At 32.5% G+C, this 18,571-nt stretch overlaps 2 protein-coding genes across 2 annotated transcripts; both read right to left on the bottom strand.

Annotated features, from left to right (window-relative positions):
• Window positions 1–11,023: 11,023 nt before the first annotated feature.
• Window positions 11,024–11,302, bottom strand: BDBG_17640 (uncharacterized protein; the record flags this gene model as incomplete). Its single annotated transcript, XM_031725316.1, has 1 exon — window positions 11,024–11,302. The coding sequence occupies one exon, from the start codon at window positions 11,300–11,302 to the stop codon at window positions 11,024–11,026; it is 279 nt and encodes a 92-aa protein (XP_031580292.1).
• A 4,530-nt stretch (window positions 11,303–15,832) lies between these two features.
• On the bottom strand, window positions 15,833–16,884 carry BDBG_17641 (uncharacterized protein; the record flags this gene model as incomplete). The annotated part of the gene is made up of 2 exons (XM_031725317.1): window positions 15,833–15,897; window positions 16,692–16,884. The coding sequence occupies 2 exons, from the start codon at window positions 16,882–16,884 to the stop codon at window positions 15,833–15,835; spliced, it is 258 nt and encodes an 85-aa protein (XP_031580293.1).
• Window positions 16,885–18,571: the final 1,687 nt, after the last annotated feature.

Raw genomic sequence — 18,571 nt, forward strand, 5'->3', positions numbered from 1 at the left:
TTTTTAATTTTTTAAAAAGTAATGCTTTTGATAATGCTCAAATGAGATTTAAAGTCATTTAAAGCAATAAAAATAATTAAATGAGAAGTGAAAATCATAATCTTATTTGAAAAATATGATAAGAGTAGACAGTAAGTCTCACTGAGACAGTATGAAACTACTATCTAATGTTAAAACAGTGTAATGAGATCAGTTGAATTGATAATGAGATTATTAAATATTCTGATTCTGGTCTCAGACACAGTCACACAGTCAGTCTACTCAAGAGTATATAGAACAGTGATAGAAGATAGACTGATTACTGAGATTATAAATTTCACATTTAGTTTCATTTGATCTAGTCTCATACATTTCTTAGCATGAATTCCACTGAGACTAGTCATTAAAAAAACATGTAAAGTGACTATATATCAGATCTTAAAATGAAATCATGACTTGAAAAAAATGAGAAAGTAATCTTATTTGATCTTATTTAGTCTTATTCTTGACATAAAGTTACTATTTTTAGACATTTTAAGGTTTTTTTTAGACTATTTTTAATTTTTTAAAAAGTAACACTTTTTGATAACACTTAAATGAGATTTAAAGTTATTTAAAGCAATAAAAATAATTTAAATTGAGAAGTGAAAATCATGATCTCATTTGAAAAATGTGACAAGAGTAGATAGTAAGTCTCACTAAGACAGTATAAAACTACTATTTAATGTTAAAATCATGTAATGAGATCAGTCAAATTAGTAATGAGACTATCAAAAAATCTGGTTCTGATCTCAGACACAGTCATACAGTCAGTTTAATAGAAGATATTATACTTACATATCTATACTGAGAAATATTTCAGTCACTTATATATCTGTGTTAAGAAATAACAACAATGATGCAGATGCTATAAACTGAGTAGACTTGAATATTTATATATAAGTAAGAGTCTTCACTATCTGCACAGACTTCTGAGTTTCTGAGATCACTTCTGAAGAAGTCACTGATTAATGTTAATAAGAAGTATATATTAACTGTAACTGATCAGAATACATTGCTTTCAACTATTAATCAGTCTATATATCTTCTCACTTAAAGAATGAATCAGTGCCTGTTCACATTAACTCTGTTATATTAGAGAAGAATTCAGAAGATAACTATGAGAATACTCTGATAAAACAGGAAAAAGATTAGCTTCTGTTCAAATTCACAAGCAGAAGCTTAAAGAGATCAGATAATAACAATTTAAAGATAAAATGACAATGAATGTGATTCTTGCATCTACTGTGATAGATAACATGTATAATATAAAAGCTATAATAGACAGCAGTCTATGTTATTATCAGATTGAGTGTCACAGATGAATATGTTGAAGACATATGAATCTTATATGTATCAAGATCTGCTTGTTATATTATCTGTCTACTATCTAATATATCTATTTCATACAAAAGATAGAGCTATTTATAGTAAAATATATGTGCAAGTCAAGAGAGCTAGCATAAGTGAGTATTAGATAAGTGTTGTAGTAAGCTGATGATAATGAGAAATATTGTAGTAATATAATGTTAATGACATTTAGTAGTGTATAATCTCTTTTTCCTGACACACCTTCTTCAGCGAATGTAACATGTAAATGAAAGTGTAAATGAAAGTGTAAATGAAAGTGTAAATGAAAGTGTAAATGAAGCTGTAACAAAAAGAGTGTAGATGAATCTATAGAGATTATATCAAGATAGATTATTTATTCTTCTTACATCTTGATGATATCTGATATATCAACTAGGTCTAGTATCTTGGAATTCTGTATGTTTCTGATGTGACAGAGTCTTAGTGAGGCCATTTACTGACATCTGAGCTGTAAGCCCTTAATCAACTGTAATATCGCCGGATTGAACATGTTCTCAGAGCCAGCTTTCATATATATCAATGTGATAAAGCTTCATGATTATAGAGAAGTCTTTCTTCATAAGAATGTCAACAGTTTGATAATTATCACATTGAATGCAGATCTTGTGACCAGGTTTAAATTGAATATGTTGAAAGAACCTATCTCATCAGATAGACTTCTTATCAGCTTATAAGATAGTAACAAGCTCAGCTTCTGTGATAGATGTAGTTATAATTAACTGTTTATTTAATTTTCAATCAACAGTCTCACTGAATAGTTTGAAGATATATTCTTATATAGAGTGATGATTCAGATTATCTGTGAAAGAGACATAACTGACAGCTTCAATAATATCAGGTTTGAGATCAAGTTGTAGAGATCTGCTAATGTTATCATCATATTAAATAATGAGATTCTTTATATCATATAAATAAGATATCATTCTATTAATCTCTGATGAGTGATGTTTCAATGAATTTGTCATGAATATAGCTAGTTTATTCACTGTATATGTGATATCAGAGTGAGTCATCATCACTGAGTAGATGCAGAAGCTGATATATTGTTAATAATAATGAATTTTTGCAGATATGACTAGACTGGCCGCCGAGACCATGAATTTCACATTTAGTCTCATTTGATCTGGTCTCATACATTTCTTGACGTGAATCCCGCTGGGACTGGCTATTAAAAAAACATGTAACATGACTATATATCAGATCTTAAAATGAAATCATTGTGATTCAAAGGTTGCTTAAGCCAGCGTACGATTACAGGCGTACGCCGGCTTCTTATATATTGTAATATCATACGCTAAATTAATTAGCGGCTGCTATGGCCCCTTTACACTTGTACGCGTATGCTAGTAGTTCAGAAGCGGCCGCGTTATTATCTGACAGTCATATGTTCTTCTGAACCACATCCTCCCCCACCAGATTCAGTCACGCTCACATGACCATATCATACATCCTAGCTTCATGCGGATTAGCTTGCCACCAGCATTTCATGATCATGTGGCCTATTTCTGATTCAGCTAGCATTCTGTGTACACTCTCACAAAGAAACTTCCACTATATTACATCACTCATTCACTAACTTTTCTCATTCTTCAATCATCATCTTCATCATCATTATCATCGAATGTCATCATCATCTCAGATTCCTACTTCTTCTCCTGTTCAACTCTTTCTATCTGTTCATCTATCACATTATATGCATTTCTGGCAATGGCTCCCTGTTCTCACAACAAGTGTTATTGTAGTACTCATATCAGGCAGTTCATTAGCAGTAAGTGTAACATGTTGTGAAATGTGATCAGGACTTGTTTATCTTCTAATGATTGTCAGAACAATGTATTATCATGAATGATGACATATCTTCTTCACCTTCTTATACACTTTTAACTGTTTCTTCTTCTTAGTGAGTTTCTGATTGTGTTTTCTGACACAATTTTACATGAACACAGATGCTGATATGTTTGTTTTTATTCATATAGAATCTTCATACATTGACAGATTCATGTTCACTGATGATAGTGAACTCAATATTGAATCATTGATCAAGAACCTGAAGAACATGATAATAAAGAAATTGCCTGTGTCATGTGTGGCCAGGTCTTCTATGTCTCTTCCTGCTTCTTCTGTTTCTTTCTCTGCTGCTCTCTCTCAATCTTCTACACCTGCTTCTGTATCTGATTCTCCCACTTCTGCTACTTCTATTCCTGTGACTCTCACTCTCACTACTTCTACTCTCTCTGATTTTACTGTCTCTGCTTTCATTATCAGCTCTCCCTGTTTCAAGAAGATATTGTGTAGACTTGATAAATCACATTTCTCAGCATATACACTTCTGTTCTTCTTGTCAACTCCTAGAACAATCTATTGTATGAAGACAGCATATGACATAACTATCTAAAGCTCAGTTATGAACACTGATTATTACATTCATTTTAAATATTCATGATAAGATAATTATCTATTCATTTCAGAGAATCACTTCTCTCTTTAACAGTGTTAAGATTGTAAGTCTTTTTCTTTTTCATCTTTTCTTTCTGATGCTGATTTTTCTGTTCTTAGAGAAAATTGTTATGAGTTTTACTATGCATGAAGTTATGATGTTCACAGATATTAAGAAACTTTTTACAACTGTAAAGTTCAATATTATAGAAACATTCACTCTGATGAATTCCTTCAGAATGATAGATCTGTATCAGCCTATTCTCTAGTATCTGTCATTCAACTTCATAATGCAGGCAAAAGATATCTGTGTTTTCAGAAATGAGAATACAGATGTCATACTCTTTTACATCTGTGAATGTGAGGCTTGTACATCTTGTCTGAGATGTTATCATGGGAATGAGCTGTTTGCATACTGTATTCTACTTCCTGCATTTCTCTGTATCTCTCTCTCTCTTTCTGAGGAGCCTTATGTGTGTTGTAATTGCATGTACAACTCTAAGGCCAGTGAGTGTTCATTCAGTAACTGTTCTCATCTCTGATTTTTTGATTTTTGTATGCTAACAATAGTTCTTAGTTACTCTGGTGTCAGAGGTCATTCTAATCAAAGATGACAACACTGCAGAGACTACTCTCTTTCATTCTCAAGCTTCTCTTATTGCTTTCTCTCTCTCTTCTGTGAAGAAGATTGTGTGCATACTGAGTTGTAAGCATTCAGTCCTGAGTGACTTCTGCTATCATTTGTCTGATTCTGCATCTTCTTCTTCTTCTGTTTCTTTCATCTCTGTCTCTTCTGCCCTGGCTTCTAGTCCTGTGAGTCCTGCACTCTTCTTCAATTTCTCTACACATATGCATGCGCATTTCTATATTGGCATTCCAGTCAATCTTGTGATAAATGACATTAATGTCATACACAGAGTGATAGAGAAATCAGAGACATGCATAGCATTGTTGCAAGAGCAGCTTGCAGCTCTTGAATTTCTTACAGATCTTGAGTTTTGAGATTTCCTTTGTTTTTGACATTTTTCAAGTGGCGTGGCATTGAAAATAAATTAAATATGTGATATATGAAAATGAATGAGATGTGTATGATAATATTTGTCTTTTATAGCTGACTCTTACAGTTGATAATCAATTCATTATCTCTATTCTTTTCTTACACTTTTTCTTTATCTGCTAGTCACTACTCTTACATGACCTCTATATAATACAGTGTTTAATGACTAGGTTCAGCAGCTTCCATCTTTTGTGATTCTGTCTCATATATTATACTGTCTCTCTTCACCTACTCAGATCACTACAGTGAACAGCTCATTGAAACTAATCTTATCTGATCTCTGAGCATTCTCAGAGATTGAGATGACTTGGTCTCATATATCTGTGAATGTTTCAGATAGTTCATCCTCTGTGATCTCTGTGATTGAACTGGTGTAAATAGTTGAATTTAACTCTGAATTTCTTTTTCTTCTGTGATCTGACTCATGTGCAAGTCTGCTGCTCTGAGACTGCTCTTTGCTGTATTACACCTGCTGTCTGCAGTGCATTATTATACAATCAGCTACAGTCTCATCACATATTGAAGTGTAATGTTCACCTGATTTCTTCATTACTTCTCATTCTTTTCTTATAATTATGAAAAGATCAGAATAAGTGAGATCATCTGATTTATAAGTGTCTATAATTTCTCTTACTTTGTAAGACTTTTTAATTATAAGTCTCTTCTTTTTCAACACTGACAATAGTGCTGTAGATAATCATAATTCACTTGAGTCTTATATCTTTGCTTTCATAAGTCATGAATCATTGATTAAGTTGTGTAAGATCTGTTCCTCTGATTCTTTCAATACATACATTCTCAGAGAATGTGATTTGAGTATTTTATATAACTCAAATCATCTAGATTGAAACTTCTCAGAACTCTCATTGTATATAAGAACTTACATTCTCATCTTAAGACTCAATTTCTTAACAAGTGAGCCTTGTATTCTCTTCAATTGAATTGCTCAGTTCAGAAGTAACTCATTAGCTTTTGTATGTGTGTGACTGATCTCTTTCAATCTTGATTCTGCATTCACAACTGTTGCATCTGCAACTGCTACTGCTGTGTCTGTAACTGCTGTTTCTGCTGTATTCACAACTGCTGTTCTTGCTGCATTCATAACTACTTCCTTTCTCACCTTTTCTGAAGCATTCTCCGGGATGCACGGATGCAATTCATACAACAGGTAGAATGGTGAATACTTGAAGACTGCATGCTGTTGAATCTGCATGATCAACAGCACCTGTCTGAGATATTCATCTCATAGTCTCATAGGCTTACTCACTAGATATTTTGTCAGCATGTTGCTCAAGATTTCATTCAAGTGTTTCATCTTCCTGTTCATCCGCAGATGATATAGCATTGTTCTACAATGTCTTGTCTGTAACTGGCTCATAAAATGCCTCACTACTTCTTCTACAAGGTTCACACTGTTATCAGTTAGAATCTCACACAGCATTTCATAGTTGACATAGATCTTATCATGTAGAAACTTCATCATCACCTTCTCTGTCATCTCTGAAACTGCTTTTGTGACTGGCCAGCTAGTAGTGTAATCAATAGCAGTGATTATTCATTGATTTTCATTTAATATTTATGACAATATGTCTATGAGATTCATCTCTCATCATTTGAATGATTGTATTATACACTTCATCTGATGTTGTACTTTCTTGCATTCTAACCCTTTCTTAGATTCTTTTGTGACCTGACAATTCAGGCACTTGTGAGTGTATATCTGAATGTCCTCAGTCATGCTTGATCAGTATACTCTTGATTTGAGTATACTCATGAGTCCAGGGCTTTCTAAGTGACTGAATTCCTTGTGCATGCAAGTCATCAAGTCATGTCTAAATAAAGATTTTAGATAGAGAGCTTCTATATATTCTAGATCACAGTAAAGCATAATATTGTTTTTATTTCTCAATTTTTCCAGCTTGAAGTTCAGAAGCATCTCTTCTACTACTCTCATAAAATGCTTATCATCTGACATCTTGTCATTCTTCAAGTGAGAGATCATGATGTTCACTCATTCTGATTCCTTGCATTCTCTCAGCATGTTTAATATAAACATCTCTTGTGCCTGGTTCACAGAACTCTCACTCATGAAATCAGGTCTGTAACTGATTATGTCAAGCATTACAGTATCTGATCTCTTTCAGTATTTAATATGAAGATTGTATGCTTAGAACTTCAAGATTCAATGTGCTAAGTGTTTGAAAGGTTTTGTTATTAATTATAGATAGATGAGGCTTTTGTGATCTGTGATCACTGTTGTTATATACCTGTTGTCAATATATCTATTTTACAACACCAGTGCATGCTTGATCACTAGCAATTTCTTTTCATACACTGAGTAATTGGGCTCAGCGCCTGATAGTTCTCTACTATCATACATTATCAGATGCAGCTTGCTGTTCTTACTCATCTGTAGAAGAGCGCCTCTGATAGCTCATTCAGATGCATTCATCTCAATGTAGAAAGATTTATCACAATCTGATTGAATAAGCACTGAGAATGTTATTATATATTCTCTCAGTGTGAGAAAAGCCTCTTCACATACAGTATTTCAGATAATTGAATGAAACTTCTTCTTTTGCAGATTTATATTCATTTCTCTTAAGAGATCTGAGAGTGATGCAGATATTCATGCAAAATCCTTGATAAATCTGCAGTAGTATGAGACTAACTCAAGAAACTGTTGTACATGATGTACATTTCTTAACCACAGTCAATTCACTATAATATTCAATTTCTCTGAAATGAGGTGTATACAGTCATCACTCACTACATGTTCTATGAACTCCAACTCTTTCATTTCAAACACACACTTGATTGATTTGATATAGAGCTTATGCTCTGTCAGAGTTATAAGCACTTCATCAAGATACTTCAGATATTCATTGTATGAGTTTGAAAAGACTAGAATATTATTGAGATATATGAGGCATGAGATTTCATTCTGTTTATAAAGAATTGTATTCATCATCATTTGAAAGATGACAGATGCATTTGTCAGACTGAATAATATTATCAGAAATTCAAACTTCTCTCATTGTATATTAAATGCAGTTCACAGAACTGACAGTTTATCTACACAGATCTGTCAGTATTCTGAGAGAAGATTAATCTTCAATAGATATTAAGTGTTTCCAACTGTATTCAACTGTTATTGAATTCATGGCAGTGAATATTCATTCTTGATCATAAGCTTGTTGAGTGCTTGATAATTGATACATATTCATCACTTCTCACTCACCTTTTTCATGAATAGAACTGGAAAGCCTCACATGCTTGATGAGAATTATATAAGATCATGTTCTAGAAGGTCTGTGATCTGATACTTCTGTTCTTTGAGATGTGTTTGTGACAGGGGGTACACATTCTGGTTGACTGGTTTTGCATCCTCTGTGTCAATTAGACTGACCGTGTGACCGTGTCTGGGACCAGGACCAGATTTTTTGATAGTCCCATTACCAATTCGACCGATCCCATTACACGGTTTTAACATTCAATAGTAGTTCCATACTGTCCCAGTGGGACTTACGTTCTACTCTTGTCACATTTTCCAAATGGGACCATGATTTCCACTTCTCAATTTAAATTATTTTTATTGCTTTAAATGACTTTAAATCTCATTTGAGCGTTACCAAAAAGCGTTACTTTTTAAAAAATTAAAAATAGTCTAAAAAAAACCTTAAAATGTCTAAAAATAGTAACTTTATGCCAAGAATGGGACTAAATGAGACCAAATGGGACCACTTTCTCATTTTTTTCAAGTCATGGTTCCATTTTAAGATCTCATATATGGTCACTTTGCATGTTTTTTTAATGACTAGTCCCAGCGGGATTCACGCCAAGAAATGTATGGGACCAGACTAAATGGGATCAAACATGAAATTCATGGTCCCAGCGGCCAGTCTAGTGTCAATCTCATATACAAATTCTCATTCTGATGACAATTCTGATGAAAGATCTGTTTAAAAGATCTTTCTATACTTCTTCAGAAGCTTCTTCATACACTTATTCTCCTGCTTATCTTTTATCTTGATTTCCTTCACTTCTGAGTTCTGTATGACATATAGAATGCTTTCAGATGAGGTCTTGTGAATCATTCTCTTTGCTTGTTAATATATAAGCAGATTTAATCCTTCTATATCAGAGATGTGAAATGTCCTTCTCATATCAGTTGGTAGAATTGTATGAATCATTTTCTTTCTATCAGTTAACTGTAGACTGACCGTGTCTGGGACCAGGACCAGATTTTTTGATAGTTTCATTACCAATTCGACCGATCCCATTACACGGTTTTAACATTCAATAGTAGTCCCATACTGTCCCAGTGGGACTTACTGTCTACTCTTGTCACATTTTCCAAATGGGACCATGATTTCCACTTCTCAATTTAAATTATTTTTATTGCTTTAAATGACTTTAAATCTCATTTGAGCGTTACCAAAAAGCGTTACTTTTTAAAAAATTAAAAATAGTCTAAAAAAAACCTTAAAATGTCTAAAAATAGTAACTTTATGCCAAGAATGAGACTAAATAGAACCAAATGGAACCACTTTCTCATTTTTTTCAAGTCATGGTTCCATTTTAAGATCTCATATATGATCACTTTGCATGTTTTTTTAATGACTAGTCCCAGCGGGATTCACGCCAAGAAATGTATGGGACCAGACCAAATGGGACCAAATGTGAAATTCATGGTCCCGGCGGCCAGTCTAGTTAACTGTATATGACATATACGCCATTGAATCTGCAGATTGAACCTTTGAAACTAATCAAGTCTGAGAATAAGATTGTATTTTATGTTCTGCAGCTCTTGTGCTCAAATATAGCAAGATCATTCTCTGAAGTGCAAGAGAACTCTTACTTTTACAGATGATATCAAATATCAGTTATCAGATAATCTTATGTATCAGGGATTCTTCTCTCAGTGAACCTCTTTCAATCTTCAGATCATATAATTATTAATATATTGTATAGAAGCTTCTGTATCTGCTAACACTTTTGCAGCCATCTCTCAATTCTTACTCAAGTGTCCTCTATACATTAACATTTCAGGTCTTAAGGTATTCAGATGAGTGTTCACTTCATTCTCATCTACACCTCAGTTAGAAGCCTGCTTTCTCTTGATATTCACAGAATTCAGAGAGTCATCTAACATGAGCATCTCTTTCACTTTGAAGGCTTTTCATAGAATATCAGCAAGTGTCTTCAAGCTCACTGATTCTGCTAGTTTTTTAACTCTCTTGCTTCTCTTGACTGTGCACACTGAGTGTAATCTTTTATATCATGATTTTGACATTTATAGTTGAAGCAAGTTCAATGCTCATAACATTAAGGTTTTCACTCAGAGAATCTCTTTTTCAGAGGATTCAGTGCTTTAGTGATAGTATTCAGATCTAGATTCATTATATTCAGATGTATGACTTGTGTTGTAGAAGTCTGATTATCTGTTCTCTGTTGAGATATACTCAATTACAGTATTTTCTGTCACAATTGACTTGCTTGTTTTCATACAATGAGAATGTTGTATGCTTTCTTCACTGTATCTGACTGTGAGGTTAAGCATTTTCATTCTACTCTCAACTCAGGTGTAAGATCATGAATAAAGATCTATAAACAGAAAGATGTTAGAAGCTCTTCATTCAATACAAGATAGTATAAGCTGAAGTGTGTGAAGTATAATGTAAGATCACTCACTTGTCTACACTCAGTGAAGTGTTCATAATGCTTGTCTCACACATTCACTTTCTCAAAGTTATGCAAGATTCATTTGGAAAACTCATTCCATGTTCATGGAAATAAATATCACTCTGAGTCTGTGAGGTTCATCTTTTCATCAGTCATTCATAATGACTTCACTTTTCTGTGTAGAAATACAGCAGATCTTAAGACTTGTTGAAATTTCATTAACTGCCTGTCTGTGAGTTCATGTTCAATTTGATAATATGATCACATCTGACTTAGCCAGCTGATTGCAGCATCATTTTTTCAGTCACTATTGAAGCTTAATAACTTCAGCAGATCTCTCAGCTTGATGTATTTCATGCTCAGATTCTCATTCTGCACAGCAGTCTCTGATGATGTGTATACTTCTGAAGAGATTGTAAACAATCATGATGAGATCTTCAGGTTCAGTGTAGTCACCTATCTGTGTAAACATTCAATCTCCTGCTGCAGGCCTGAGATCTGGTTTTCTCTATCTTTATTGATGATGGTAATTGCATCAGTGAAGCTCTTCATAGTAAATGCTTGATCTGCAGTGAATGCCAATTGTTGTTTAACTTCTGTCTCAGCCTGCCACTGTGTATGCAAGACCTCAATCTCATTTAGAATTCTCATACATGTACAGAGCTTCAATTTCAGTTCAGTGATCTCAGCTGCTTTTCTTACTGCTTCAAGTAAATCCTCTGAGAGGTTCTGCATATCTTCCAGTTCAGGTAGCAGAGAAGAGTGTTGTTCATATCAGCTAGAAGAGATATTCATTTCAGTGATTTCTCATTGATTATATGATGTCTATTATTATATTGCTGTATCATTATATCACTATATTATTCTATCACTATATCATTATATTGCTATATCATTATATGATTTCTGTTATCATTGTACAACTCTGGTGATGATCACCCTCTTCTTTTATTCTTCTTTTAAGTAGGGAGCAGACTTCTTTGAATCTAGTTCACTGCTCTCATTCTCTTTCTCACACCTCATTCATTCGCCTATGTGGCATTCATCTGAGTGTGAAGTTTTCCTTCAACAAGTGAAGCAGCATCAATCAGATGCTCTTTCACTCATCACTCTTTGTATACTATCTTTTGAGACATTCTAGGACCACACTGACATGATAACTATGAATTGTTTCATAGATGGAATTATCATGTCCTGGAGAAGCCTGCACTTCTCACTGGTTTTTAGACATGCTATCAGATATGATTCAAAGGTTGCTTAAGCCAGTGTATGATTACAGGCGTACGCCGGCTTCTTATATATTGTAATATCATACGCTAAATTAATTAGCGGCCGCTATGACCCCTTTACACTTGTACGCGTACGCTAGCAGTTCGGAAGCGGCCGCGTTATTATCCGACGGTCGTACGTTCTTCCGAACCACATCATGACTTGAAAAAAATGAGAAAGTGATCTCATTTGATCTCATTTAGTCTCATTCATGGCATAAAGTGACTATTTTTAGACATTTTAAGGTTTGTTTTAGACTATTTTTAATTTTTTAAAAAGTAATGCTTTTTGATAACACTCAAATAAGATTTAAAGTCATTTAAAGTAATAAAAATAATTTAAATTGAGAAGTGAAAATCATGATCTCATTTGAAAAATGTGATAAGAGTAGACAGTAAGTCTCACTGAGACAGTATGAGACTACTATCTAATGTTAAAACCATGTAATGGGATCAGTTGAATTGATAATGAGACTATCAAAAAATCTGGTCCTGGTCTCAGACACGGTCACACGGTCAGTCTAGATATGACTGACTCATTGAAAGACTCTAACAGAGTATCAGTTAGTGAGATATATGCCTTGCAAGTGTGTATGAGATGATATGTATCAACTATCTTATCAATATAGGCATTCTGACATAGTCAGAGCTTCAAGTTGAGATGATTATGTATTATTCACATGTTAAGAAATCATTTCAAATCTCTCATCTGTCAGATCTTATAGGTGTTTTTAAGATCTTTGATTAGTTAATCTCTTTCTTTCAAATCTTCTCATCACAATAGAATGATGATATCATTCACATAGAAGAAGATGATTAATTGATTATTAGAGAAGAGATATCAATTCTCTGATATAGAGATGAAGCCTAGTGTTCTCAATGTTGAAGATAGTTCATTTAATCAGAGAAGAAGTGATCTGTGTAATTCATATAGTGCTTATAGAAGTTTTAGCATATGATTTATATACTTCAAATTTTGTATCTTCTTCAACTTTCATCATTCATCAGATAGTTTTATATATACTAGCTCATCAATATCACTATTAATGAAGGCATTGATTTCATCTAGCTATTTCATATCTAGATTAAATACTGCTGTTAGAGCTAACAAGATTCAGAGATCTCTGATAGCTATTATGTGAGCTTTTATAGTGAGATCTATGATTAATTGAAGATCTCTGCGTATATAGATGTGAGCTTTGTATTTCAAAAGAAAACCTTTATCATCAAATTTGTAGATGAATACTCATTATAGAGAGATAACTGAGATATCTCTCTGTAATCTTCTAGTAATCTCATATATGTTCTGCAGAGATATACTATCTTATTTCTGCTTGACAAGCATTCTCAAATTCTTCACAATGTGAGTGTTTTTCAATATCTGTTCAGTGATTCAGTGAATCTGACAGTTGAGATCTATGAATTCTTGAAGTCAGTATAAATGCTGTTGATATAGCTGTATTGTTGATAACTGTGAAAACAGTATTTGAAAATAAATATTGAGACTTGTAGAAGTCTGAATGTAATTGAGAGAATGTCTCATTGATTATTCAAAATGAATTGATTTTGACATTTGAAACTGTCACAAGATAAGAAGCTCTGTGTTTTCAGGTTCTGCAGTCATCAATGATATTTGCTTCATCAAAGTCGGCACTGATATCATGAGCTCTAGATGCAATGTTTCATGTTCAATTATCTATCACAGCTGAATGAGTATTAATATCAACATTGAAACCTGTTGACTCTGGCGTTGAATCTAATGTAGAAAGAATTGAAATGTTATGATATTTATACTCATTATTTTCCTTCTCTATTTGTTTAAAGCTTTGAGCATTTTCTTCAGAATGAAAAACATCAATATCTGCATTTATAATCTCTTTCAATTGATTAATAGAAGTCATTGATGATTCTTGAACTTTCATATGTAAAAGCTCCATCTTCTTAGATACTCAATCTCTTAGTTGTCTTTCAATGTAGAGGTCTTCTGAGTTGAATTTTCCATTCTCATTAAACATCACATCTCTTGCTCTTATCACCTGTTCTAAGTGTGAAATTCAAATTCAATAGATGTTTGTAGAATCATATTCAACTAGATATTCAATATATGCTCAGAGATCTAGCTTCTGAGAGCAGTTTCTATTGAGAACTTCATTCAGTATCTTTACATAGATGCGACTAGACTGGCCGCCGGGATCATGAATTTCACATTTGATTTCATTTGGTCTGGTCCCATACATTTCTTGGCGTGAATCCCGCTGGGACTGGCTATCAAAAAAACATGTAAAGTGACTATATATCAGATCTTAAAATGAAACCATGACTTGAAAAAAATGAGAAAGTGATCTCATTTGATCTCATTTAGTTTCATTCTTGACATAAAGTTACTATTTTTAGACATTTTAAGGTTTTTTTTAGACTATTTTTAATTTTTTTAAAAGTAACGCTTTTTGATAATGCTCAAATGAGATTTAAAGTCATTTAAAGCAATAAAAATAATTTAAATTGAGAAGTAAAAATCATGATCTCATTTGAAAAATGTGATAAGAGTAGACAGTAAGTCTCACTGAGACAGTATAAGACTACTATCTAATATTAAAACTGTGTAATGAGATCAGTCGAATTGGTAATAAGACTATCAAAAAATCTAGTCCTGGTCTCAGACACGGTCACACGGTCAGTCTAAATGCGACATCTGTAGATTTGAAGATGAGCACAGAAGTGAGATTTGATTTATAGGAATTCTTTCAATACTTGTAGAGATGACTTTCAATCTAGAATTCTAGTAGAGGTTTGATTTGCTAGGTAGATGGCAGTAAGTGTGATCTCAGAGAAAAGTGATTATAACAGAAGAGATTCTATCTGTAGAGTTCTTGTCTTTGTTATTAATATTACTTCTACTCACTCTGCTGCATCATTTTGCTCATGAATATACTCTGAAGAATACTTCATCTCTAGACCTTCATTATTCACTCAATTTATGAAGTTATCTGCTTTCTTGACTGCAGTATCATTGTTAATATAAATGATCTTTATAGTACAGTTGAATTGATGTTTAATTCAATTAATAGCTTATCTAAGAGCTTTTCAGATTTCTGATTTTTAAATAGCTATTATAGCTATATGAAAACAGAGATAATCACACATGAAATGTATGAGATAACACTCATCATTATAGCACTGTGTAGAGCCATGTGTGATATTTACATATAGGTATTTGAATGATATTTAAGATCTAATATGAGAATGTCTAGATATTTGATTTTTTGCATTAGATAGATAACAGAGTTCACAAAGCTCAGTGATAAGCTTGTCTGCAGCATCTTCTAGATTGATGATTTGAATGTCAGTTGCATCATTTGCAAGCTTTTGAATGACAATTTTTGATGAATGTTCTAATCTCTTATGCCATGTAGACTGAGTAGCTATAGAGATCTTAGGTTTGTGAGAAGGTTTTATGCATATTGACAGGTTGAAAGGATGATTTATTGAAGTGTGTTTTGACAGATTAGAAGAAGGATTTGTAGAAGTTGAAGAATTTGAAGATATCATTTTTTCAGATATAGTAATATTAGATATGTGTGATATGATAGCTGTATCAGCTTCAGTAGTAGATTTTTCTGAGATAGTTGAGAAAACAGCTGTTTCACTATTATATTCTGTAACTAGTAGCAATCTCTCAAATACTTCAATACATGCAAAGATTGTATTATCTGTGTGTTTTCTCAATCTGAAGTCTTTTTCATTATAATAGATGCCTTCTATATGAAAACACAGTTTCCATGCAATGATATTTGTATGGAAATTCAGGATGTAAGCTGTGTTGATGAGGTTGACATTGAACTGCTTTTCTGCTTCATTTATCATGATTGTTCTAACAGTTCTATAATCTTCAACTTTAGTGCTGAAATCATCTGTATAGACTTCCACATTCTCTTTTACAGATGTAAAGAATAGAAAATGTGTTCAATTATTGCATATATACTGTTCTGCATCAGTATCAAAGATTCAGGAGTTTCAGAGATAGAAGTGTGAATTTGAAGAGTTCATTGATATTTTCCAGATCTGCTGATTGATAGATTAATAATTAATAGATTAATGATTAATAGATTGATGATTAATAGATTGAGAAACTGACTGCTTCAGAACCATTTCTTCTAGAACTGCTTCATTGACATCTATCATATCTGTATTCATGAATGAATCTCTAGATATCGCATGATCAACATATGTCTTCAATTCTTGATTTTTAAGAGCTTGATTGATCTGAGTTCTCTTCTTCTCATTTTTCTTCCATTCAGGTGGCTTTCTTGATGAATTGAAATAGTAGCACTGAGCGTATTGATGATGAGCTCTGCAGATGTAGTTTCTAAATATCACTAGTGATAATTACTGAGATCTTTCATTAAGAGTAGTGAAGTTCATAGGTTTATCTTCTTTGAGAATACTCATTTCTCTATATCATTTCTTGAAGTTCTTAACTAACTCTATCAAAGATATGACATCTTTATCATGTTGAACGTTCTTAGTTCATGCTTGTACATAATCTGCATCAATAGCTAGATTCATATTTAAGAAATCTTTCTTCAAGTTGAACTGTTCAGCTATATTCATCTCTTTGATATCATCTTCAATAAGAGATCAGTCATTTAATCACTTCTCTATACCTCTGTTTTTCAGTGCTTTGCAGAGATCATGATATCAGGTTCTCACATTATCTTGATAGTCTGCAGTCATGAGTGAGAGTCAGTCTCTTAATAAATGAATAATCTTCTTCACATCATCATTCTCACTGCATACATATTATAGCTCTGTGACATTCACTGTTCTTCATATGATATCTCATATCTTTGTCATACCTTTATTCAATTTCTCATATTTCATATATTTTATTTTCCACACAGTAATCTTGATGTCATATACTATCTTGACCTCCGCGGTAGCTTCTTCTGAACACTCGGGTTCCAGAGGTTCTTCTAGTTCAGAGAAGATATTGAGTTTATTAAGATTGATGAAGTCTGATACCTTCTTGTCCTTTGCATATTCTTGCATATGCTTGTACCAAAGCTTTCAATCTTCAGGAACACTAAGGTGTATAGTTGCACTAGACATTGTCTTGTCTGTCATATCAGTTATATTGAATGAATTGAGAAATCAGTTCAAGGATTTGAGAATAGATATGATCAGAATTCAGGGTGTATATCAGTCGAGTATTTCGGAATGTATACAAGTGAGAATCTATTATCTCAGTTCAAATGATAGTTATCAGTTTGAATGAGGATTGAGATTGTGAATCAGGTATAACAGTTGAGTAGATTGTACTGTATACAAATGAGAATAAATCATTTCAGTTTGAATAATTGTTGTCAAATTTGAATGAGGATTGAAATCAGTGTATTGTGCTTCTCTTCAGATACTGCTTACCGGGCTTATAACTGTTGAATTAAGTGTTATGAATGAATATGTTGAAGACATATAAATCTTATATGTATCAAGATCTGCTTGTTATATTATCTGTTCACTATCTAATATATCTATTTCATATAAAAGATAGAGCTATTTATAGTAAAATATATGTGCGAGCCAAGAGAGCTAGCATAAGTGAGTATTAGATGAGCGTTGTAGTAAGCTGATAATGATGAGAAATATTGTAGTAATATGATGTTGATGGCGTTCAGTAGTGTATAACCTCTTTTTCCTGACAGTTATTATACAATGATTAAATCTTTAACTGTAAGATATTATAATCTTCAGTATATTCTCTTATTAAGACTCTCACTTCTCATAGAATTTAATAAGTAAAAAGACATTCACACTTGTTACATGATGAAACTAAACATAGATGTTAGAGAATATTAATGTGAAGATGTCTATATATACAAAGTTGATAATCTTGACTATAATCTTATACTAGAACTTATCTGACTATCTGAACAAGACATTTTATTGAATACTTAAAATAAAAGCTTAATATTCTCTAATAATGATAGAATTCACAAAGATAATATTCACAAGACTATGAATCTTACACAGATCTCTGTCAATACTTATGAAATACTCTGAAAAAGAAGTTATTATCAAAATCACTGACAGAGTTACTAATAAAGTCATCAATGATAGAATTATATATCAATCTATTTTATCAGTCTGACTGATATTAAGAAAGCTCTAGAAAAGTTATTCTGTACTACAATAACAGATTCTCACATAAAACTTTCTCAATAATATCATGAATATCTAGATATCTTTTAATAAGATAATATTATAAATATATCTTCTTTACAAGACTTAGAAGTGAATTACAGTATTAAGTTAGAAAAGAAGAATAATAAGAACTCTGAGTCATTATAAGACTTTGTTTATAATATATCTTGAGATAAACTTCTTCTTCTTCAGAAGACACTCAATGATCTATTAAATAAGAGATTCATATATATTAGTAACTCTTCTACTACAGCTTCTATTCTCTTTACAAAGAAGTTAGATAAAGAACTTCAATTCTGTATAAACTATCAAGATCTGAACAGATTGATAAAGAAAGATTATTATCTCTTATTTCTTATCAATGAAACTCTAGTATATATCAGATAAGTTTAACAATTTACAAAGTTAGATATTATCACTGTGTTTTATAAGATTTATATCACTGAAGAAGATGAATAACTTACAGTATTCTGAATATATTATAATCTTTTTAAATGAGTAGTTACACTCTTTGAACTGATTAATACTCTCAGTA

Source organism: Blastomyces gilchristii, assembly GCF_000003855.2.
Source record: "Blastomyces gilchristii SLH14081 genomic scaffold supercont1.19, whole genome shotgun sequence".
NCBI lineage: Eukaryota > Fungi > Ascomycota > Eurotiomycetes > Onygenales > Ajellomycetaceae > Blastomyces > Blastomyces gilchristii.